This window comes from Rhinatrema bivittatum, chromosome 1 (assembly GCF_901001135.1).
Source record: "Rhinatrema bivittatum chromosome 1, aRhiBiv1.1, whole genome shotgun sequence".
NCBI classification, from domain to species: Eukaryota; Metazoa; Chordata; class Amphibia; order Gymnophiona; family Rhinatrematidae; genus Rhinatrema; species Rhinatrema bivittatum.
In genome coordinates this window covers 506,505,188-506,528,346 of record NC_042615.1, presented here as the reverse complement: position 1 = coordinate 506,528,346, position 23,159 = coordinate 506,505,188, and the positions used below count along the sequence as shown (strand labels likewise).

The following is a 23,159-nucleotide window of genomic DNA, read 5'->3' as shown; positions in this document are numbered from 1 at the left end:
TGTGTCTCCTTTGGGTTCTTGCAATTGGCTCTCTAGCCTTCAAACTGCAAGGAACAATGTATGGCTCCTAGCAGTTCCCTTTGTAGGCCCCAAGGACTGCTTTGGTTGCTCCTGGCTGGAAGTTGCAGGTCTAGGCCTGATGCTGCATGCCAGCCCTTCCTGCCTACCCCCCAGTTTCCCCTTTGTGGGAGCACCCAGTGACACTATGGCAGAACTCCAGCTTCCTGACTCAGCAATTCGTCACATCAAGGTCGTCCACACCTCTTTTACTCTGACAACCTCCAAGAATGCAAGATTCTATGGCAGTCAATGTAGGCTGCTCTTGAGAGATTTACAGTGTCTTCCTTACAGATTTCTGTACCCCTATTATTGCTCAGCTAACAAAGCATGCCTTACACTGAAGGCAGGTCTACTCTCATAAGAAGAGATAGGGCCTGTAAGTGCCAACACAGAGTAATCAGCACAATGGATTTGAGAGTGGATTCACACAAGCCAGAAACACAGTACTGCATGCTTAGAAAATATATAAAGAAATCCAGTTTTATTTAGTTAACATAACTTTCTCTGAAATAGCAGGGACTGTAGAGAAGGGCTGAGAGTTCTTGGAATGTATATACCAAAGTCTTTGAAAACGTATATATATACTTGAAACTTTCTGTTTATGAACTTCTTACTCTGCGTCCTGTAAAGAACTGAAACTCTTGGCTTCCCTTCAGAATTAACCGATGAATGAACATGATAGAGCTGACATTTGGACAATTTCTGGATCATAATACTTAACCATGCAGGCTTGCTTCCATCACAGGCACCAGCTCCATAGGTGCTGTGCATGCTTGAGCTCCCCCAACAAACAGGCTGTCTAATCTTTCTCCCATGTCACTCTTCAGTCTTCTGGACCTGCAGCAGCTGAGAGGAGAGACTGAAGAGGAGATACGAGGCACGGCTCAGACAGCTGTCTGATATTTTGGGGTGCTCCAGCACCCAAGCATCTGGCACCTCTGGCTCCTATCAGCCAACTGGATGATTTGGTCTTATTCTGCTGTCCTCTAAAACCCAGAAGTGGAGAAGTTAGGGTGGGTTTTACTGCTGGCCACCGTGTGCCTCAAAGCTCAGCTTCTCTTGGCCTTGCGTGGAGGATTCTTGGCTCCCAGGTCGGCCACAGTCTGAGCCTGGCCGAGGTTGTATGAAGCATCCAGGATCAGGGCAGATGGGATGACGATCCAGAGCATATTCATGAAGATGAAATAGAACCAGAAGTAGATGGGATGTCCAGGCTGGCTGTGGCTGAAGCCGTCACGGTACTCAGTGTAGAAGTACAGAACGTCACCGTACAGCTGGCCTGTGGACAGGGGATGGGAGATTATCAGCCCCCCAAGACTTTTCACCATCCTGTGATAAAAGTCTCTGCGTTTCAAAAGATCCCTCTGAGTTATGTCTGTGTGTGTGTTCCTGCTCTGTGATTCCAGGCTCACACCTGTCTATTGGCTAAAAATGCCATTAAGAAATATGATGTGATGAAACATACAATAGTAATGACCCATCTAGTCTTCCAATTTCATTTGTATGCACATATTTTATGCTTGTGTAATTAATCATGAACAATAAAGGATTTGGAAAAAAACCTGTTGATTTTATATACTCGGTTAACTGTAGAGCACCAATAGAATATAAAGATCAAAGTGCATTCTCTCTCAAGTTAATGCCTTCAGAGAATTGCCAATGTCATTAAGCAATGGCAATCTCATATTTTTACGGATATCAGATAGCAAGACATTTTACCATGAGTTTAGAATTCCATGGCCACTCTGCAATAAAAGTATAAAAAATGGTATTTTAATTAGTGAACCGAGGGATTGACGAGTTGGAAGTCATAAAGCAGAGACACACACACAAGCATCACTCAAAAGGATCTCTGCAACACATGGACTTTTATCATTGGACAAAGACTAATAATAGCACAAAACACCTTCTGAGCTTCCTCATCCAGTGCCACTCTGCAGTGCTGACAAAGTGATATGTAATCAGTAAATTAAGGTATTACAAAATAGAGATGCAACTAGCTGCATCCCAAAGAGGGTTACAAAGAGATTTTTTGTCACTGAGGGAAGAAACTGCAAAACAGGAGCTGAAACCAATGCTGTACCAGCTCCAGGGCTCTTGTTCTTTGATATTAAATAATATTTGTTCTGTTAAATCAGCAAGCAGAAAGGAAGAGAGTGGGTATGGGCTACTTACCCAGCGAGACAATTAGCTGCAAGACAAAACGGTGAGGCTGCTGCCGGAGAAAAGCGACTACGGTCCAGATGCTGAGGGGACCCCAGGCCCAGGCTGTAACCGTTTCCATGCAAACAGTGAAATTATCAGCACTGCATACAATCAGAGAGAAAAAGGAAAAGTAGCAATTTGTACAAGTGCTTTTTTCCTACAAAATTTTGTTTTTCTAATTTTGGGCTAAATCCATAAGTTTTATGGAAAAACATTATTTTGGTTTTTAGCTTTTATATAGGATTTACTTATCCTGGAAATTTGATTGCTGTACAAATAATGTTCCAGAAGATAATGTGTACTCAGACAGACTGACAAACTGAATGCATAAACAATTTTATTTTAGGGGAAAAAAAAGTTTATAGAAAAAAAAAACACACTAGTTAAAGGAGACACTCCCACCTTTATGATCCAGCATGTTATCTGGGGTGTAAGCTGTACTAATTGTATGGAGAGACACTTTCCATCCTGATATTCTGTTTTTGACCTGGCAGCTCCTGCTCCTTTGTACTTCCAGCTCAACTGGAAACAGGCCTGGATTTGAGCCTTCATTCACAACCACCCCAGGATTTTTTACCCTGTTTTCTATCCCCTCCCAACGTACATAGTGTGGTCACTGGAGGGACGATCCTGGGCCCTGGGGACCATGCACTCTGAAACCAGCCACTAGGTGTCATCCTTGAGCAATGACCAGGATTCCCTTTCTCCTGGGGGCTGTAAGTGTTGCCAGGGTGCCAAAAAACCCAACCTGGGAATGGAATCGGGATCCTTCTGTATGGCAGTGCACAGCGCTGTTCCTGAGCCTTTAGGCCGGCCCTCCATCTTGATCTTTAATAAGGGAATTTACCCCTAGAGATGCTGTGGGCAAAATTCAATGTTCTGTTGCCACTGCAAATACCAATTGCTACTAGAATTAGGATCACTGCTCTCTCCCTCTTTTAACCACATTTCCTATACTCTCTAACTTCTTTCAAGGACAACAGGGCGCTAGGACTTACATCACATATCTGCTGTCTCCTTTGGCATATTCCTTCCCTGCAACAAAACAGGAGGAGAAAAATCTGTTTGTGATTTTCAAAGGACCTCTTCCCTCCCCCCCCAAAAAAAGCTAAATTATAGCAAATTCATGGATAAACTGGCTCGTCCAAAGTCAGCTACACACAAAGTTAGTGGCAGAACTGAGGATGAGCGGCAACACACATGGAAATACAGAATGCAAAAAAAAGCATCAGCCTTACAGAGCTGTGAGAGGAAGGACTGGTCTGTGAGAATGTCTGGGTAGTACAGCGAGAAGTAGCCTTCAAGGACTCCGTGGATAAAGCCACACACGGTGAACCAGCAGAGCGCCAGGCGCCGCCCGGTACTGAGCGCACACTGGCCCCTGCGCCCCGTCAGCAGCCAGGTACCCACCAGCAGGGCACCGGAGATGGAAAAGAGGAAGGCCAGAATCTGCCACATGGGTCTGTCGTTGGGCAGGTACTTGTCCAACCTCAAATCCTGCGGCCAGTAAGGGTGGGGCACGGCCACATGCGGTGGGGACTCCACTGTCAGGCCCATGGCCACAGGAGGACCGGAGAGGGGGGGCTTCCACAGACGCTCAAGGTCAGTCTCAGCTCCGACTCTTCTTCCTGCAAACAGACAGAAGCTCAGATCTCTTATACAGAGCAAAGCCACAGACATCATTAGTGACCTTCATGCTCATTCTGCCTGGCAAACTCCTGCTCCCAGTGGCGTTTTGGTCCCTGTCCTGTTAAAAGTTTACCTTTCCTAACTGCAGCCCTCTTGGATGGATGGTTAGATAGACTATGTATTTGAAGAAAATACGTGTGGTGGGTACACTGCACCTTTGGATACTTCTTATCAAACTTATTGCAGGCTGCAAAGAATCCATGACATCGGAGGGGAGGGGGAGAGAGAGAGAAAGAGAGGGGAGGGGGAGAGTGTTTCTAGTAGGGGCTCAAGGTATGAGGGGAAAGCAGAATGGGGATAGGAGCAGAGGCCAAAGGGGATTCATATTTCCATTTGTTCTGAGCCAGAGGTTTGCAGCCTTTGACCAGTGCGGACAGCTGAGCGGACTCTGACTTCCGCCGCAGAGGTTGCGTTTAACAAACATCAGCTCCTGCAAGACCACTCCCACAGCAGCGGGAGATGTTTGGTTAAATGTGACTCCTGCTGCTGCATGTGAGGCTTGGAGCTAGCTTGCTGATCCAAGGTAGCGGCGGCTGTCATTGTCTGCTCAGCTGTCCAGTGCCGTGAGTTGCTGCCCTTGGCCCAAAGCAGGTGGAGATGTGAATCCTCCTTTGACCTCTGCTTCTGTTCCTGTTTACCTCCTCTCATGAAAATACTGGATTGCACTGAAATGAGGAATAATTTGCAAAAAATATTGTATTATTTTGACAATTAAATGGGCAGAATTTTGCAGAATTTAGAAAATGTGCACACAGAATTTCCAATTTTTTGTTGCAGAATTTTCAGTTTTTTTGCGCAGAATTCCCCCAGGAGTAATATCTGCATACCCTTGCACTCCACAGACACCGAGGGGAAAGGGAAAAGAACATACTGGAGCCACAAAGTAACTAGAATATAATTAGAAAAATAATAAATGCTAAAGTATACATAAAACAACAATGGTAATGTCTGTGTAAATACACATTACCTAGCCCAGGCCAGAAAGAGATTAAAAACATAAAGATGAGTGAGGAATGCAATTATTATAAGCACAAGCTAAACATTAACAAAGAGAACACTTTTGGACTTTGACAACTAAAATTTCAGTATGGAAGCTAGGGAAAAATAAAAGAGCAATTGCTACACATTTGGCTGAAGATTTTTCAACAGAGGGACAGCAAAATGACATTTTTACTTGGGTTTCTCAAAAAAATAAATAAAATACTAAGACCAGCATGGGCACAGCACACTTATGTTTAGGGCTTCTGTTTTAGGGATTCAAACAAGCTTTGTACTTTTCCCAGTGCAAACAGTTAAATACCCTCCTCGTCTCCCTTTCGGAGCTTCGCTGACACTGCTGTGTAGCTCCTCTACTCCCCTTTTTGGCACTTCAAAGTGAACATCAAAGCAGATTACATTCAGATACTATAGATATTTCCCTATCCCCACAGGGCTTACAATCTAGTTTTGTACCTGAGGCAATGCCCAAAGTCACAAGAAGCGACAGTGGGTTCTGAACCCTGGTTTCCCTGGGGTGCAGCCTGCTGCTCTAACCACTAGGCTACTCCTCCACTCCATTAAGAATCACTGCCCTGCATTTCAGCTTGAGTTTAAAATGTTTTTTAAGACTTCCCAATGCAATAAGCTAATGTTATGGAAATGCATCAGGAGTTTAAAATAAGCACTTCAAGTGTAAAATGTGCGTTCAGGGACAGGCCAAACGCACATTTTAACTCAGGAAGAGGGGAATCCCTGACAGGCCGATGCAGTCCCATAATCCCATTAGCTGCTGCCATCACTTATCCAGATAAGTCCATACTTATCCAGCTTAGTGGTGGCAGGAAGTCCGATTTCATTTTTTTTTAAGTGCCAGTGCAGTAGCGCTAGAAACTTAACTCCATCTCTGACCTGGGGTTAAGTTTCCAGCACTAAGAAACACCATGTTTGGCCAGCACACCTCTGCATCGGGGACTACAGCTTAATTTATTAGTTTATGATAGTATTTTGTTTATTGTCAGGTCTTCTTTTAGTTGTTATGGTGTGTCTTAATTAATTTTAATTAATTGTTTTTAGTTCATTAAATATCATTTTATGTATGTTTATTGTGAACCGTTTTGATTAATTCTTTGAATTGTAAAAGCGGTATATAAACATTTTTAAATAAATAAAATAATGCCCTCATTTGCATGGGATTTCATGCGAGGGCGCTAAGCAACACTCCCATTTAGGAACACATTTTCTGTGTGCAAAACCCCTTGCTGTATCAATGCTGAAGTGCAGGTAGGAAGATGCGTTCAGCTGAATGCATCTTTCTGCATTGGCTCCAATGTGGTGCTATAGCCAGCCGCCAAGTGGCTTAAACTACCGGGCTACCTAAAAGATGCAACAGACAGAGGAGCTGGCACTGGCCAGCAGCAGTAGGAGAAGGGAGATGTCATGGCAGAGGTCGGTAGGTCCTCAGAATGTGCAGGGGAGAATTAAATTAAATTAAATCCTGCATTATTTTGGGCTTTAATTTTAAGTTTTAACTAAAAATAAATACGGTAATGAAACTGCTACAAACACCAATTTAACAGTTCACAAAACAGAAAGTCTAAAAATAAACACCAAATGTAAAGGCTGAAATGCAAAAGCTCTAATTATGTTACGCATGCGCACACATTTTATTAAATGCATTCCTGATGTGAGCAGCAGCACCGCCCAGTACTCGTTTATGCAAAAAAAAAAAAAGAAAGAGTGTGTGCATGTGAGCGAGAGAGAGAAGGGGAAGAAAGTTTGTGCACACTGTCCCCCCTCCACCACTAATCCACGCCAGTCTCAAGATAACTGGAAATCAAAAAGTTCCCAAGTATGATGATCAGGGCTCTTGCTATCCTGTGATTCTGTATTCATGGTAAGAGCCGCAAAATCTAGCCCTTGCCTTGGAGTTCTCCATTTCCTGCTGAACTGGGGTCCAAGTGGAAACATAAGCAGCAGCAGCAGCCCATGCATCTGTCTCATCTCACTGATCTCAGCTCGGCTGGAGGAGGACCGTGGCAGCGAGGTGCCTGGGGGCCACGTTCTCCATCTCTGCTGTTCAGGGCTGGTATCAAACTTTGAACCAAATGGGACTCTGTAGTCAGGAATGGATTGAAGATTTTGGCATTCATAGGCAAGAGCGGAGGATGAGGACAGGGGGTCTTTCCTGGGAACTCAGATAACAGGGGGTTCATTCCTGCAGATTGGAAAGCAGTGGCGGGTTAAAGTGCTACGGTGATGCCTTTTTTGAACTGGCACCAGTGCAGAGCCCTAAAGCACAGGCTTCTCTTTGGCATCTTCAAAATTTGATGGCCTGGGCAGTTGCCTGTACCCTACATCCAGGCCTGGCTGCTGTAGTGGGCAACTCTGGTGCCTGGCAGCAGAAGAGGAGGAGGAGGAGGAGGAAGTGAGCTGAGGTGCCACCCCCATCACTGCCCTTTTCCTACAACCAAGCCGGGATCGGGGGCAGGAGAAGACAAGGGGAATCAAGATGAGGGGGCAGATGATTAGGTGTGGGTTGAATGAGTGAGAAGGAATCAGCGTTGGAAGGAAGAATGTATCTTTCTCCTTTCTGATCCTCTTTCCCTACCCTTGTAATCTTCTTGCCTCTGCACCCCGATTCCTCTTCTGTTCCCCTCCATCTCATTTACCCTCCCCCATCTCCCTCCTTTGAGATCCCCTCCAGTATCTCTCTATTCTATCTTCCCCAGCACCAATCACCGATTCCTTTTCTCACCAAAATAAAAGAAAACCCATATAAATTAACTGGACACACAAGAAACGTCAGAAAAAAAGCAAGTTTGCTTACTGTAAACAGTGTTTTCCATAGATAGCAGGATGAATTAGCCTTGCTGTCTGGGACGTTCTCTGGTGGCCCTTGAGGCAGAGTTGTGCTCTGTGCGGTTGTGTGCTTCTCCAAGAGGCCTATCCTGCTGCTTCTGCACTCCACTGCTTTGGAGCCAATGCGTGCGCTGCTTGCGTCAAATCCATCGAAGGTTGACAACCCAGCTCTGCATCGGTGCGTGTGGCTTCTGGGAGGCAGTTCAATGCATCATATGTCTGTCATCATTCCACGACGCAAGCATCGGCTGGCTGCGCTTCAACACCTGTGTCGATGTTCCTTCTGATGAGGAGCATCATGGTCGGCGCACTTTGACGGCTGCACCGGTTTCGTGTCTCTTGACTGTTGGCATCGGCCGGGCGTTGCTCCTAGGCCCGGACCACCAACGCATCTCCTGACATCCCGTTCCCTTGCAGGTCCTGGAGGAGGGGGCGCACTGGGGTGGGTGTGCACCATCTGGCTCTTTGCTGTTTTCTTACTCTGGCGCCCCAGGGAAGAAGCCTTCCGTCACTTTTCTGGGTGGTCCAGCTTCGGGCCCGGGAAGGCTTGAGAAGAGTGGCACTCCGACTTCGGGGCATAGGAGCCATTGCCTCCTTCTCTAAAGCACACAATTTTTTGGGCAAGCTGCCTCTGAGCCTGGGGCAACATACGACTGCAGTCTCAGCAAGTAGACTGGTCGTGCTCGGGCCCCAGGCAGACATAACAGTAGTTATGTCCATTGGTGATGGACATAACTTTTCCGCACTGGCAGTACTTAAAGCCAGGTGGTTTGGGAGCCATGGTTGCACTGAAAAGTGCTGATGGTGTTCTTCTTTTCACACGAAACTCAGGGGAGAAGAGGAGAAAAATGCTCCGCATGCGGAAGGCAGCACGGAAGAAAAAGACTGAGAAGATGTCGCTCAATCGTGTGGTAAGACACGTGCAGCCGCACATAGCACTGCTCTGTGATTTCTAGGAGAAGCTCCGCCTCAAGGACCACTGGAGATCGTCCCAGACAGCATGGCTAATTCAGCCCTGCTATCAATGGGAAAATATTATCTGTATAAAGTAAAATATACATTTGCATTATTTAATATGCTGCCTAAACTTTTGCCACAGAATCTAACCTTGAGCTGCTGCAGGAAACCGGAGGCTATGTTTCAGGATATCCTTTTAGTGAAGGATGTATCTAACTTGCCAGCCTTTTACTATTTCCCGTGGGGCTTTCTTTAGCAAGTAAGGCTGGTTATTTTTTGTACACGGTATTCAGCTGGTTTCTGAAAATTTGAAAATAACTAGTCGTAAATCAAACTGCTCTCCATGAAAAGTATTAAGGCTTAAGTTTTGAAATAATTTATTGGATTTGAAGAATATCTGACAAAATTAAGAAAATTCTTTGGAAGGGAAAGATTTGGACCCAGCAAAACTGGGTCATGTAATAAATGTCAATACTGACTGTTTTGTATGTGTGAAACATACAACTAAATTTGAATGAAGGGACAACAAATTCTAAGAACTCCAGGTTCTGAAACGACTCAAGCCACTTCTATTTTTCCAAGATTTCAGGACAGTCCTCCAAGCGTTGCTATTTGCCAAGATTGACTATTGCAGTGCCCTTCTCCTTGGCCTACCCAAATCGACCACTAAACCGCTTCAGATGATACAAAATGCTGCAGCGAGATTACTGACCAACACCAGCCGCGAAAATCACATCTCACCCATCCTCAGAAACCTACATTGGCTACCAGTAAATTTTAGAATCCTTTACAAATCAATCACCCTAATACATAAATCCATCCATCAACTCCAACTCAACCTTGAAATACCCTTCAAACTTCACTCCTCCAACAGACCAATTAGAGATAATCATAAAGGTACTCTGAATTACCCCCCAACTAAAGCCTCACGCCTTTCCTCGACCAAAGACCAAGCTTTTTCAATAGCAGGTCCGTCTATTTGGAACAACATCCCTTCAAGCCTCCGATTAGAACCCTGTCTCATTACGTTCAGGAAAAAACTTAAGACGTGGCTATTCCACCAAGCCTTCGATGATCCTCCAAACAATCCTTAGTCTTCTTTTCCCTCACTTGGACATAGAAGATTGAGGTCCTCCAACCATTCAAACGAAGGACTCTGGCACTCACTGGTTAAAGCATCTTATGCTCTAACCCAAATTCCTTTTTGTATTATGTTTTTTTAATTACCTTCTGCCTTTACCTTTCTTCCAGCTTTTAAGCTTCCCAAGTTTTTTAGTCCTTGTTAAATGTAACTTTGCCTTATTCACTTCTCTTGTTAATTACTTTTATTTATTGCTTCAGTTATACCCTTGTTTTATGTAAACCGATCCGATATGGTTATTACTATGAAGGTCGGTATAAAAAAAAGTGTTAAATAAATAAATAAATAAGTTTAGCAATACACGGATGGGGCCGGCCAGAACAAAAATGACTACTCATTTACTTGTCCATCAAGTTACACTTCAAGGTAAAAGAAAAAAAAAATTGTAGCATTTCTGATAAAGCACACCCACCAATCAGATGGGAGTTGTTCCTCGGTGATCTGAAAAATAAAGGGCAAAACCTATTTGACAGGTACAGCAGATGTGAGAGAGAGACAGAGACAGCCACCTGTCATGCAGCGCCACCTTCAGGCAGACTGAGCAACTTGAGCCAGTTCATGTGATTGAGCTGAATGGAAAAGCAAAGTTTAAGAGGGAAGATATGAATTACTAGCTGACATCTGCAAACTATCCGCGAGATATTCACCAAACCTGATCTGTGTGAAAATCAAATAAGTATCTTGAATCAACAGTCCAATCCACTGCTAGCACATGAATAAAAGGTCCGTGCACCTCCACTCTTGGCTCTTTAAAATTATTTCCATCTGGACACACCCCAATCTCCTTGCTACTTTAAATGCAGACGGTTAGATGATATATCAGAGATCTTGTATAAAATCACTCCTCACGCATACAACTGAATTTTAAAATCGGCCAGGCACGTAAAAGTCGCCCCTTATGCGTGTGGCCGGGCCCTGTGCACATTTTCAAAACCACCCAGCCACAAGCGTAAGTGGCGATACGTGCACAAGTGCTGGGCCCTGAGAAAGGGGCGGGGCGGGACAGAAGCCGGCCGGGATAGTAGCCATTAGCCGCTGTCCCGGGGAAGCGTGCGCCGGCAGTCGGCCAGCAAGCACAAACTACTTCTGCTCCAGGGGAGCAGCTAAGTAGTAAAACAAAAAAAAAAGTAAGTCGCTGGGACGGGTTTAGGGGGTGGGGAGGTAGGGAGGTAGGGAATTCCCTTCCCAGTCCGCTCCTTAATTGGAGCGGGCTGGGAAGGAACTGGAGAAGGGCCAATTGCGTCGCCGTGTGTCATTTGCAAAAAATTTACCCCTCCCCCCCCCCCCACGCGCGCCGCCCACACATGCGCGCAAAACTCTCCTCGACAAAGGTGCCTTGTTCGCCATGCATAGGCTTCATCGGGAGGAGACTTGTATAAATCAGTGGAGGCTAAAATCTTAAAGGTCAGTGACCAATGGTTTGTTAAATTTAGAAAGCGTATATATGGAAAAAAAAAATAATAATAATAATATATGCTCACATTCTAAGTATGCAACTCTCTTCCAGTTTAAAAAATGTATTCCTGAGCCTTCCTCCACGGGATTCAATCAAGGAACTACAGTTAGCCTGATAATTAAAAAAAACCAAAAAACTAATAACAGCATTAAGAACTGTCCCAACTACAGGTGATGTAACAAACTGTTTAATGTTGAGTAAGTAACTATACTGTGTGAAAAGTACAGGCCAAAGAGAGAGCTTTTTTTTATTTATTTATAGATGGGCAATTACACAATAAAGCCTGCACAGGCCTGAGGCCTATTTTTACGTGGGTAACTGTGGAAGAATTCTTGTGTCCGCGGTACAGATAGCATTTTCCCTTTGTTCTATAGCAAATCTGCTTAGCAAGAGAACTGGGGACAGTCATGGAATGAGAAATTACTACTTTCCTGATAATTTCCTTTTCCTTAAGGTGGATAGATGGATTCAGGACCAGTGGGTTATGGACCTCTACCAGCAGATGGAGACGGAGCAAGCTGATGTCACAGTATAAATACCCCTGCAGTGACAACAGCCTGCCAGTATTCTCTTCAAAAGTCAACTGTGGACAGACTAGCAAAAAACTTGATTTAAAAACATATAACTGTTTCAATATGCAGCCAACATGAAACACTGAGCTCAGACTTTAAGCACATTAACACTAATCAGTAATCCCCAGGAACACATAACTACACATCAGGACCATCACACATTCGGCAGCCAAGGGTGGGAAACTGAATCCATCTATCCACCTTAAGGCAAAGGAAATGATCAGGTAAGTAGTAATTTCTCATTTCCTAGCATGTGGATAGATGGAGTCAGGACAAGTGGGATGTACCCAAGCTACTCCCGAATAGGGCTGGTCCAGTCAATACAGCTCATACAAAGGGTTGAAGAATGAATGTAGACATTCATTCTTCAACCCCCTTCTCCTGGTCCCTCCTTTCCACTATCCCCCCATATTTTCTTCCCCTCCCAATTGCCCGCTCAACTCACTATTATGACATTTTAACTGATTGTATATAATAGAATTTTCCCTGTTCAATTTAGAAATTGTATACCCTCTCAGCTCTATTATTGTATTATATGCTCTATAATTTAGCGTTGGTTCATAAATATTTTTAGTTAACTCAATTTCAATTTTGTAGGTTAAACTATAATGGATAGTTCACGGTCTGTACAGCCTGTCTTTCCGTCTATACTGTTTTTTGTAATTATTTCTAATTAATATTATTAATAATGTCAATTGTAAAGCCGGTTGCTAAGTTATTGTTATATGTAAACCGCGGTGATGTATATCTTTACGTACTGCGGTATATAAAAATCTATAAATAAATAAATAAAAATGTCCACCTAGGCCTGCATATCCAGACAATAATACCTGGAAAAGGTGTGTAAGGAAGACCACATTGCAGCTGGGAAATGTCGATAGGAGACAACAATCTAACCTCCACCCATGACAGTGTCTGAGCCCTAGTGGAATGAGCCCTAAAATGAGTGGGCAATGGCTTTCCAGCATCCACAAAGACAGTCATGATCAACTCCTTAATCCAGTGAGCTATTGTAGCCCCCAAAGCTGGTTTGCCATGTCTTCCTCTACCGTAAAAGAAACAGTTGATCCGGTTTTCGGAAAGGTTTAAAAACCTCCAGATACCTCATGACATGTCTCTTGACATCCAAGGGATGCAACGGGTGATCTTCTTCTGCATCTCTTTCCTTATCCAGGGATGGCAAAGGAAATGGTCTGATTCAAGTAAAAATCTGAGACCACTTTAAGCAAGAATGAAGGAACAGTATGCAGCTGTATAGTTTCTGGAGTCATCCGAAGAAACAGCTCCCAGCAAGACAAGGCCTGCAGCTCGTAAATTTGACGCGCAGAACATATCACCACCAGCAGCGTTCAAAATGTAGGGTCCACCAAGAATTCAAACACCAGTTTAATATTCCACAAAGGAACTGGTAATCGCAAGGAGGGACGAAGATGTTATACTCCATTCGAGACGGAGATACAGCAGGATGAGACAATAATGATTCACCATTCACCTGGCCCATGAAACAGGCAAGAGCCGCAACATGTACCTTCAAGGAATTAAAGGGCCAACCCTTTATTTAACCCATCCTGCAAAAATTACAAAATGAGCTGGATCTTAACTGAATGAGGAAGAACACCTCAAGCCTCACACCCAAGCCTCAAACACTCGCCAAACCCGCACATAGGCTAAGGAAGTGGAGAACTTTCAAGCTCGAGGCAAGTTGGCAATCACCGCAAAAGAATATCCATGCTTCAACAAGCGAGCCCTCTCAAGGGCCATACCCTAAGACAAAACAGAATTGGATCTTCATGAAGGATAGGCCCCTGGTGCAACAGATTCTTGTGCAGTGGAAGATGAAGGGGGGCCTTCACAAACCTGCATACCATCTCCTGGGCCAATCCAGTGCGATCAAAAGCACCATCCTCCATTGTCTTCGATCCTCCAAACTATTATACCCAAATAAATAAATAAACAAACATGAGCCTCAGAGGAAAGGCATACAGAAACTTGTCCTCTGGCCAGACCTGCACAAGGACATCAATACCGAAGGACCTCGGATCTTTCCTGTGACTGAAGAATTGAGGAACCTTCACATTGAGAGAAGTCACCAGCAGATCTAGGAACAGAAGGCCCCAGCAATCCACTATCAGCTGAAATGCCTCGTCCAACAATACCCATTCTCCTGGGTTCAGACTCTCCCTGCTGAGAAAGTTTGCTCTTACTTTGTCTTTTCCTGCAATATCAGAGACCAAGATCTCCTGGAGATGCCCTTTCGCCCATTCCATAAGTTAGTTTATTTCCTGTGACACTTGCTGGCTCTTGGTTCCTCCCTGCTGATTGATGTAAGCCACAGTCATTGTGTTGTCTGACATTACACGGACCGCTCAACCCTGCAATCTGCCACTGAACTACAAGCAAGCCAACCGGATCGCCCGGGCTTCCAGGCGGTTGATGCTCCAGAGAGATTCTTCTATATTCCAGCATCCTTGTGCCGTTAGCTCCTGACATACTCACATCTGTCATGAATACCAACTAGTCCGGTGATGTCATGGAAACTCCCTTTCTCAGATGAGCCGCTTGCAACCACTACTGGAGGTGAAAGCAGATTTCCATCAGCAAGAGGAGCCGAATCGAATAGTTCTGAGACTGCGGGTTCCAACGAGACAGCAGGGCGTGCTGAAGAGGACACATATGCATTCTTGCCCACGGCACTACTTCCAGGGTTGCCACCATCAAACCGAGTACCTGTAGATAGGACCACACTGGCGGGCTTATAATGTTCACCATGAGACACACTAGCGACATCAACTTCTGAATACAAATTACTGACAGGAAAATTTTGCCCTGCCTCATATCGAACCGAATACCCAGACACTCCAACGACTGAGATGACTAAAGACTACTCTTGGTTAGGTTCACTATCCAACTGAGCTCCCGCAACAGGGAGATCACCTTGCGGGCCACCAGGCGGCTCTCTTCCAGAGACTTGGCTCGAATCAGCCAGTCATCCAAATACAGGTGTACTAGGATTCCATCCTCTCTCAACTCTGCTGCTGCCACCACCACCATCATAACCTTGGAAAATGTTCTGGGAGTGTTGGACAGACCAAAAGCCAGTGTCCAAAACTGATAATGAAACCCCAACACCGTGAAACGCAGAAAACATTGGTGATCCAATCAGATGGGAATATGAAGGTAGGCCTTGGACAGATCCAAGAAAGTCAGAAATTCCCCCGACTGCACGGCCATTATCACTGAGCACAAGGTTTCCATGCAAAAATGAGTTGCCCGCAAATGATGGCTGACTCCTTCTTGGGCACAACGAAACAAATGGAATATCGCCCCATACTTTCTTGAGATGTAGGTACTGGAACCACAGGCTCCTCAGTCTGAGGAGCCTTGTCGGCATAGATTCCACTGCCTGCTTCTTCTACAGGGGGTGGCAAGGAGACACCATGAACATGTCCCGAGGAACACTGCAAAACTCCAGCACATATGCTTCTCGTACCACCTCCAGGATGTACTGATCCAATGTGATCATGACACACCTCTGCTAAAAGAGAGAGAGGCGTCCTCCTATCTCTTGTTTGTGAGGGTGGGTCGGCAAACCTTCATTGTGATGCTTGAGAGGATCTGCTACCCGAGGCCACGCCTCGCTTGGTCTGTCTGCGATGAAAGGACCGAGACCTGCCAAAAGGACGAGTCCTCTGAAAGGTCATCCCTCTACAGGGACAAAACCACTTGGAACCCCTGAGATGACCTCTCTTACCAGAGGGGTGCTGCAACTGCTTCCTAATCTCCAGCAACCAAGAAATCGGGGATTTGCCCCACCTACTGGCCAGTTTCTCCAACTCGCTCCCAAACAAGAGCGAGCCTTTAAAAAGCAATTTTATAAGATTAGCTTTGGAGGTCACATCGGCTGACCAATTTCACAGCCATAACTGATGCCTGGCCCTATTACTGAAGCCACTTCTCTAGCCGAGGTATGGACAAAATTGCAGCCCACATCTGCTAAAAAGGTGGCAGTGGGTTCCATAACTGCTCTGGAAATCACTCCAGAATCATCAGCCTCCTGAAAAAGAAGCAGACAAGAGCGAGCCACCAGGGAACACCAGGAAGCTAATCTGTAATATCATTGCCACTGCTTCAAATGCTTGCTTAAGGATGGTCTCAATCCTTCGATCATGCATATCCTTCAAGGCTGCTCCTCCCTCCGTGGGGATAGTTGTCTGCCTAGCGATGGCTCAGACAAGCCCATCCACTTTCGGATAATGCAGACTCTCTCTCACCACTGGATCCAGGGGGTACAGGCCTTCCAAGATCCAAACCCCTTTGAAATTTGCCTCTGGGGCGACCCATTAAAATCAATCAACTCTTGAATGGCTTCCGTAACAGGGAAAAAACAAGAGGCTTTATGCAAAGAAACCAAAATGGGATTTTTCTTTGGCTCAGACATGGAATCTGCACCAGGCATGCCCAGCATCTTCAAAGTCTGGGAAATCAGGGCCAGCAGTTCATCTCAATGAAAGAACTGCAACATAGTCCTATACAATTCCAGTCCTGGAGGAATTTCCCCATCCTCCAGAGAATCAGGATCTGCCTCATCATCAGTGCCATCCGGATTCCTGTCGGAAACACCCACAGCTAACCGAGGTGTGCTTCAGCGCTTAAACATCGTACTGAGAGAGGGAAAGGCCATTGTCTGAGGATCTGACCTGACAGGATTGGACGGGGCTGAGGACTGCACCTGAAGAAAGGTCTGCAATCCTTGAAAAAATTCTACTCAAGAATAGGCAGAAGGATCCATGCCAAAACCAGAAGGCACTTGTGCGGGGCCCACTGAGCTGCCATACCTGCTGAGGAACCAGCCAAGGGAGTTCCAAGGTCAGACGTTCCTCCGGACAAGTCCTTAACCAGGCCATCACCAGGCTGGGAAGAACCAGGCTTAGTAAAATCAGAGGACGATAATTGTACCTGAGACTATAAGCAGTGCTGATCCATGTTAGAGGGCACTCCAGGCTGAGATGCTTGAATATGACAGGCAGCACAACACAGAGAGAAAGGCACTTAGGTTTCTTGGTCACTGGCACCATTAGTTCGTCAGTACACTTAACAGACGACTGAAGATGTGCGAGCCGCAAAACTAAGCGTACTGTCATCACACCAAACCTGGGCGCACAACCGATATGTGTTAGCATGTGCATGCAGGCAGCGTGCCCAAAAGAAACCGGGCGCACAATTCAGACACACAACCAGTCGAACTTGTGCACACATACGGTCCTGTAGAGGGCAGTCGAATGCGCAGAAAAGCACGTGAAAACGCCGCTGTGGCATCCCACTCAGCGCACAGGAAAAAGCCTAACGGGGCCTAGGCCACCTGGGCTGCTCAACCCACCAGGCTGCCCAGTTCCTTTAACCCCCACAGGAGTGGGAACGAACAGCGGAACGGCGCACCAAGCACGGAGACCGGAGGAAGTCCTACACAGACCCTCTTCTCTGTCTCTGACTTTTTTTTTTTTTTTTTTTTTAACTTACCTGAGCTCAGCCCTTCCCAGCTGAGTACAGGGATAGTCTCCAGCTGCGGGGGAGAGGGCATATGCTGTCACTGCCGCTTTCAGCTTCCTGCACCCGCTGCTTTTCAGCTGTTCAAACAGCTAAGTCCATGCTGGCTGAAAAACCAGCTGCCAGACCAATGCACTCATCTAAGGGACCACAAAAATCACCTCAGGAATTCTCCTCAGGAATTCTCAAGGGGGGGAGGGACCATTTGGTATCACCACAGGAGAGCGAGGCTTTTTCTTTTTAAAATTCTCCTTCTAAAATCTGAAGCAATCCCTAGTAGGGAGATGCACGACCATCATCAACTGGAGACGGAGAATACTGGCAGGCTGAGGTCACTGCAGCGGTATATACCATGTGACAGTTTCCTCCGCCTCCATCTGCTGGTAGAAGGGCATAACCCACTGGTCCTGAATCCATCTATCCACATGCTAGGAAACTTAAATTAGCCCTGTACAGATAATCTGCTCTAACTAGCTGGAGCTGTGTTATTATTTGTGATAATTGTGGGTGGATCCTTGGGCCGGTGGCAGATGACCACGCCCACGGGGGAAGATCCCGAGAGGGATCACCAGTCAGGCTCAGAGTTGGGAGATAGACAGACACTAGTTCTTTTATTAAACTGTTTTAAAGAACCACCAGAGGTGTCAGTAGTGAGCTGGAAGAGCCCAGCTGGGCTGTAGTCCCTCAGGCACTGGAACAGCGATCCCAGGATGGCTGAGCTGTAGAGAAACTGAGATAGTGAGTAGGCAGAGTATGCAGAGTTCAGGAACAGAACCTTGATGGTAACACTCACACAATAGTCTCTTGGAACAGCCCAGGAGCTGGAATGAAGTAGGCCCTCGAGGAGCGAGTACCTGGTTCCAGGGAAAGCTCTGAGAGATAGATGGTAACCCACTGTTGTAGGCAGCGGTGACTTCCTGGCAGAAGTTATATTCAGTAGCAGGACCGGGAACATGGGCCCTCGAGGAGAGAGTACTGGTTCCAGACTGCGACCTGAAAAGCAAGAGAGAGCGCGAGGCCCCCGAGGAGCAGGTACCCCTGGTAAAGTCAGAGGAGGCAGAGTAGCAAGGTAAGCGGAGAGCGAATCCCATCCGCAGCGATACCTGGAGGCAGCTAGGTCGGAAACCCTTTGCTAACTTGATTAGCTAGCAAAACAAGAGACCTTAAATATCTGGTGATGATGACATCATCTCAGGGGGACGCCCCTGAGGTTCGCGCCACAGCTGGTACTTGAGTTGGGGCCGTGCACAAGCCCTTAGGCTCAGGAAAACATGGCGGAAGGCAGCGTCTAGCCGGTCCGGGGACGCCGGAGAACGGCAAGATGACGCCGCGGCAGCCAAACTTCCATCAACCAAAGAGGGAGTCGCTAAAGAGGTAAGGTGGGCGGAGTGGAGACGTCGGGCAGCAACGGTCGCAACAAACTGTTAATGTATATCATTGTACTTAAATGGCCCCATCTGTAATTTCACACCCACATAGTCCCATCACACTGCTCTGTGAACACTGCAATGCTGCACTGTATGGAACGGATATATCTGCAACCTGTTTTATACCTCCCAGCTAGAACGGCATTTCCTGTATGATGATGAAGTCCAGTATTGTTTATAACATTTAATGCTATACTCCCCTTTATATCTCCCTCCCCCTCAATTACTCACTTGTTAAAATGTTATACTTGTTCGATGTAAAGCGCTATCCCAGGCGTCTGTTTGCGTTACACTGTGAACCGATGTGATATCATTGATGAATGTCGGTATATAAAAATTTTAAATAAATAAATAAAAAATAAAATTTAGTTTGTGAGAACGTCATCGAAGTCCCCAGGGGTGTTAGGCATTCAAGAGAGGCAGCTCCGAGGGACAGCAACACATCCCTGTGCATCAGCATTCAACAGGATATACGAGTTCAGAAAGAAATGAATCTTTTTTTTTTTTTTTTTTTTTAAAGGAGGACAGCTGATATTATTCTGATCAACATTTTAAAGGCCTAAGAATAATTTGTTTGGAATTTTGGCACCGATATATGATAGAGAGTACCAGGAAAGTCAAATAAAAAGTTATTTTAAATTAATTTTTTTAAGTTATGTGATAAGGGAGAGATATGATACAGGCATTTAAATATCTGGAAGGTATTGCTGTACAGGTAGTAAACTTTTTTCAGTGGAAAGAAAGCTGTAAAACTAGGGGTCATAACATGAAGCTCCAAGAGGGTAGACTCAGGAACAACATCAATATCCTCGCAGAGGATGTAGTGGAGACAAAAACAATAATTTACTTCAAAAAAAGCATTGGATAAATACTGAGGATCCCTAGTGGCAAGAGATTTGTAATGAAGCACTAGGGTAACCCGTACAGAGTGGCAGTTACAACCCTAAAAGACATATAGAGGAAGGGGGGAGTGGAAGCCTGGTTCCATGTGGGGATTTGTATGCGCATCTACCCAAAGGGGGAAAACTGGTTGGGCCATTCTGGTCTTTATCTGCCATTATTTACGGTCTTACAACGTCTTCCACAGCCAGTCTGCAAGAAGGCATTCCCCAAGGCACGATTAGGTCAGGGGAGGAAAAGAGATAGCACATTTTCACAAGTCCATGTGCTCTATTTACCTCTCTCAGCCACCCATATAAAACAGCTAGTGCAAAGTATGAAGTTCATGGCCTACTTGAAAACTGCCCCCTGTATTAACAAAACATTTCATCCTGTCTCTTAAACACAGAACATAAGGGAAGATAAAGACCACATGAGCCATCCATGTCTCCTGCCCAGCTTTATTACTATTCTTTTATTTATGTATCACATTCCTGTGCCATGCATCTACCACCCTTTCTATAACAATATATTTTTTAGATTACACCCGAGTCTACCTCCTTATCCCGTGACCCCCCTCAGTCTACAGCCTCCTTTCTACTGAAATGGAATGCTTCCTGTGTTTTTAATCCTTGGAGGTAATTAACTGTATTACATCTCCCCTTTCCTGCCTTTCCTCAAGGGTATACACACAGTATTTAGATCATTAAGTCTGTCACCATATGCTTTATGATGAAAATTGTTGACCATTTTAATAGCTGCTCTCTGGACAGACACCAACCTGTTTAAGTCCTTTTGAAGGTGTGGTCTCCAGAACTGCAAATGAAGTCTTAGACACAATATCACCTTTTCACTGCTAACCATTCCTCTCCCTACGCACCCAAGCAAGCTTCTGGCTTTTGCTGTCACCTCATCTACCTGTCAACCTTAGGATCATCAAATATGATCATCCCCAGATACCACTCTTGTTTTACGCACAGAACTTCACTCCCTAACTCGCACCCAAATGCATGACCTTGCAATTTTAAACATTAAATATTAGCTGCCCCATTCCTCAAGCTTCACTAGATCCCTCCTACAGTTTTCCACATTGCCCAGTGTTTTTACCCCATTACAAATTTTGGCATGATCTGCAAAAAGGCAAACCTTACTTGATAGCCCTGCTGCAATATCGCTAATTAAAATGTTGAATACAACTGGACCAAGGACCCATCCCTGCACATGCCACCTGTCAGTCATTTTAGGACCCATACCAAGGGCACTTAGTTTATTTATACAGTGCCTATGTGAAAATATGAAGGCCTTACTGAAATCCAATTACACTACATATAAATATCACCCTTGATCTAACTTTCTGATCACCCAGTCCAAAAAATTGATTAGATTCATCTGACACGACCCACCATACTGCTGCCTCAGATCCTGTAATCTGCTGGATTCCATAAAATGCACTATCCTTTGTTTTAGCAGTGATTTCATTAACCTATTCACCACCGTGCTCAGTCTAACTGGCTTGTAGTTTTCAGACTTTTCCTTACTTCCACTTTTGTGAAGAGGAAATAGCTACCTTTCTCAACTCCGTTAATCACTCCTGACTAAAGAAGCTTTGAAAAGGTCAGCCAGGAGAGCTGCTAGAATATCTCCGAGTTCTCTTAATACCCTCGGATGCATCCAGTCTATTCTATTGCTTTATCTACTTTTAATTGTGCTAACTGGTGGCAAACACAGTCTTCCTGAACATTTTTTTAGGTCCACCAATTCCTATTTGTTGCACTTATATGTGCTCCTACTCCAAGTGAATGAACACTGATCCCTACACCTCTGGGAAAGCCATTTCAAATGGATCATTTACGCTTTTCTTTTTCCAGTACACCATATAAGCGTGGTAAGGATCTCTAGCAAACCGCTGCCTTGACATCAGAGTACGGACACCTAACACAAGAACAGACGATGTGCTATGCATATAATTTCACATTCAAGCCATAAATGCCCTTACCTGACACTGAGCAGTTTGCGGATAAAAAAAAAAACCTTTAGTAACTAGGAAGATTAATAAAATAGCATTAGAATAGTTAGGTCCTATGATACCACCTCCTTCCTGCCCCTCTGCTGTAAAATAATATGAAAAGAACCCTGGCGGCCGACAGCTACACCAGGCTCCGCCCCGACACGCCCATTGACCAATCCGCAGCCGTTCCTTCAGGGAAACACCCACCGACCAATCCCAGGTCTTCATCTCGCACATCAAAAGCATACAAAGGCAAAAACTGCGCCCCGTTCTGTACTTTCTCGTTTCCGATTGGCTAAAATCATTGATGCTATGTCTTTTTTTTTGTTTTTAACCCTCGCCCTTTCATTTTGAGCCTTTCTGGGGACTTCTAGCCAATCGTTTGCTTTGGAGCGCTCTTTCCCACCCATCGCGAGACCCTCGTCCCATGAGAGCGGATAGGCCGTTGGTTCCTCATCCGACAACGCCGCTACCGGTTAGCGTGACGTAGAGGGCTCCTACGTGACGCGATTTGGTTAAAGAATGAAAGATGGGCCTGGAAACAATTCACCCTTCCGCGCACCTTCTCCTGGGCCGGGTCGTTGTAGTTTTGTCACCATGGTAAACATGACGGCTCTTATAGGACCTTTGCGAGATCTTGAACAAATAAAGCATGTCCTTCCAGGCTCTTGCATTTAAAGAAGTTAAAAAAAAAAACAAAACTCCAAAGATAAACCTTTAAAACAAGTTAATTAAAAATATAAAACTGCAGATTTTCTCAACCCTGTTTGCGATCTCTGACTGCTTAATAAGATGTGTGTTTTGTAGTTCTTCTGGTGTTTATATTTTATTTAATTGAGGTATTACGGGTATTATATCTTCCATCACTTTATTTTCAGACCTTGCAGGACTTTTTATTATACCGAAATGTTTCTTGCAGTCTCTATAGTAGTTGTTTATGGACCTAAATTCTGATTACAATATTTTTTTGGATCATTTATTTTTTCCTAGCGTGTAGCAGATGGACTCAGGACCAATGGATATAGTGTACTCCTCGGAGGGAACAGGCAGCGCACGCTGGGCTCGGCGCACGCAGGTTGCACAAATGTGCACCCCCTTGCGCGCGCCGACCCCGGATTTTATAAGATACGCGCAGCTACGTGTGTATCTTATAAAATCCAGCGCGCCTGGTGCGCGAACAAAAGTACGCGCTCGCGCAATTTTATAAAATCCGGCCTCTTGTGCGCACAATGTCACGCACCCAAGTACCGGGCGCACAAGCGACGTGCATAGCCACAGCGGATGACACTCCTCTAGCTGCTGTGCGTGCCAGATCAGAAGTGGCATCCGCGAGGAATGATACAGCTGGTTCCAGGGCCTCCCCAGGAGAGTTGTTCCTGGTCTG

General features: G+C 45.3%; 1 protein-coding gene across 1 annotated transcript; it reads right to left on the bottom strand.

Moving 5' to 3' along the window:
• Nucleotides 1-519: 519 nt before the first annotated feature.
• On the bottom strand, nucleotides 520-21,879 carry EBP (EBP cholestenol delta-isomerase). The gene is made up of 5 exons (XM_029610846.1): nucleotides 21,764-21,879; nucleotides 3,504-3,893; nucleotides 3,264-3,300; nucleotides 2,236-2,366; nucleotides 520-1,339 (listed from the first exon to the last, which is right to left on the bottom strand). Exons 2-5 carry the CDS (start codon nucleotides 3,820-3,822, stop codon nucleotides 1,110-1,112), a joined length of 717 nt encoding a protein of 238 aa, XP_029466706.1. The 5' UTR covers nucleotides 3,823-3,893; nucleotides 21,764-21,879; the 3' UTR covers nucleotides 520-1,109.
• Between the last annotated feature and the right edge of the window lie 1,280 nt (nucleotides 21,880-23,159).

Excerpts from the sequence above, each read along its gene's own strand:
- EBP (XM_029610846.1), bottom strand. The coding sequence starts at position 3,822 with ATGGGCCTGACAGTGGAGTCCCCACCGCATGTGGCCGTGCCCCACCCT. Across the intron at positions 3,301-3,503 it reads GTCCTTCCTCTCACAGCTCT|GGAAGGAATATGCCAAAGGA; the intron begins GTAAGGCTGATG and ends GTTTTGTTGCAG. Across the intron at positions 2,367-3,263 it reads GGAGACAGCAGATATGTGAT|TGCTGATAATTTCACTGTTT; the intron begins GTAAGTCCTAGC and ends GATTGTATGCAG.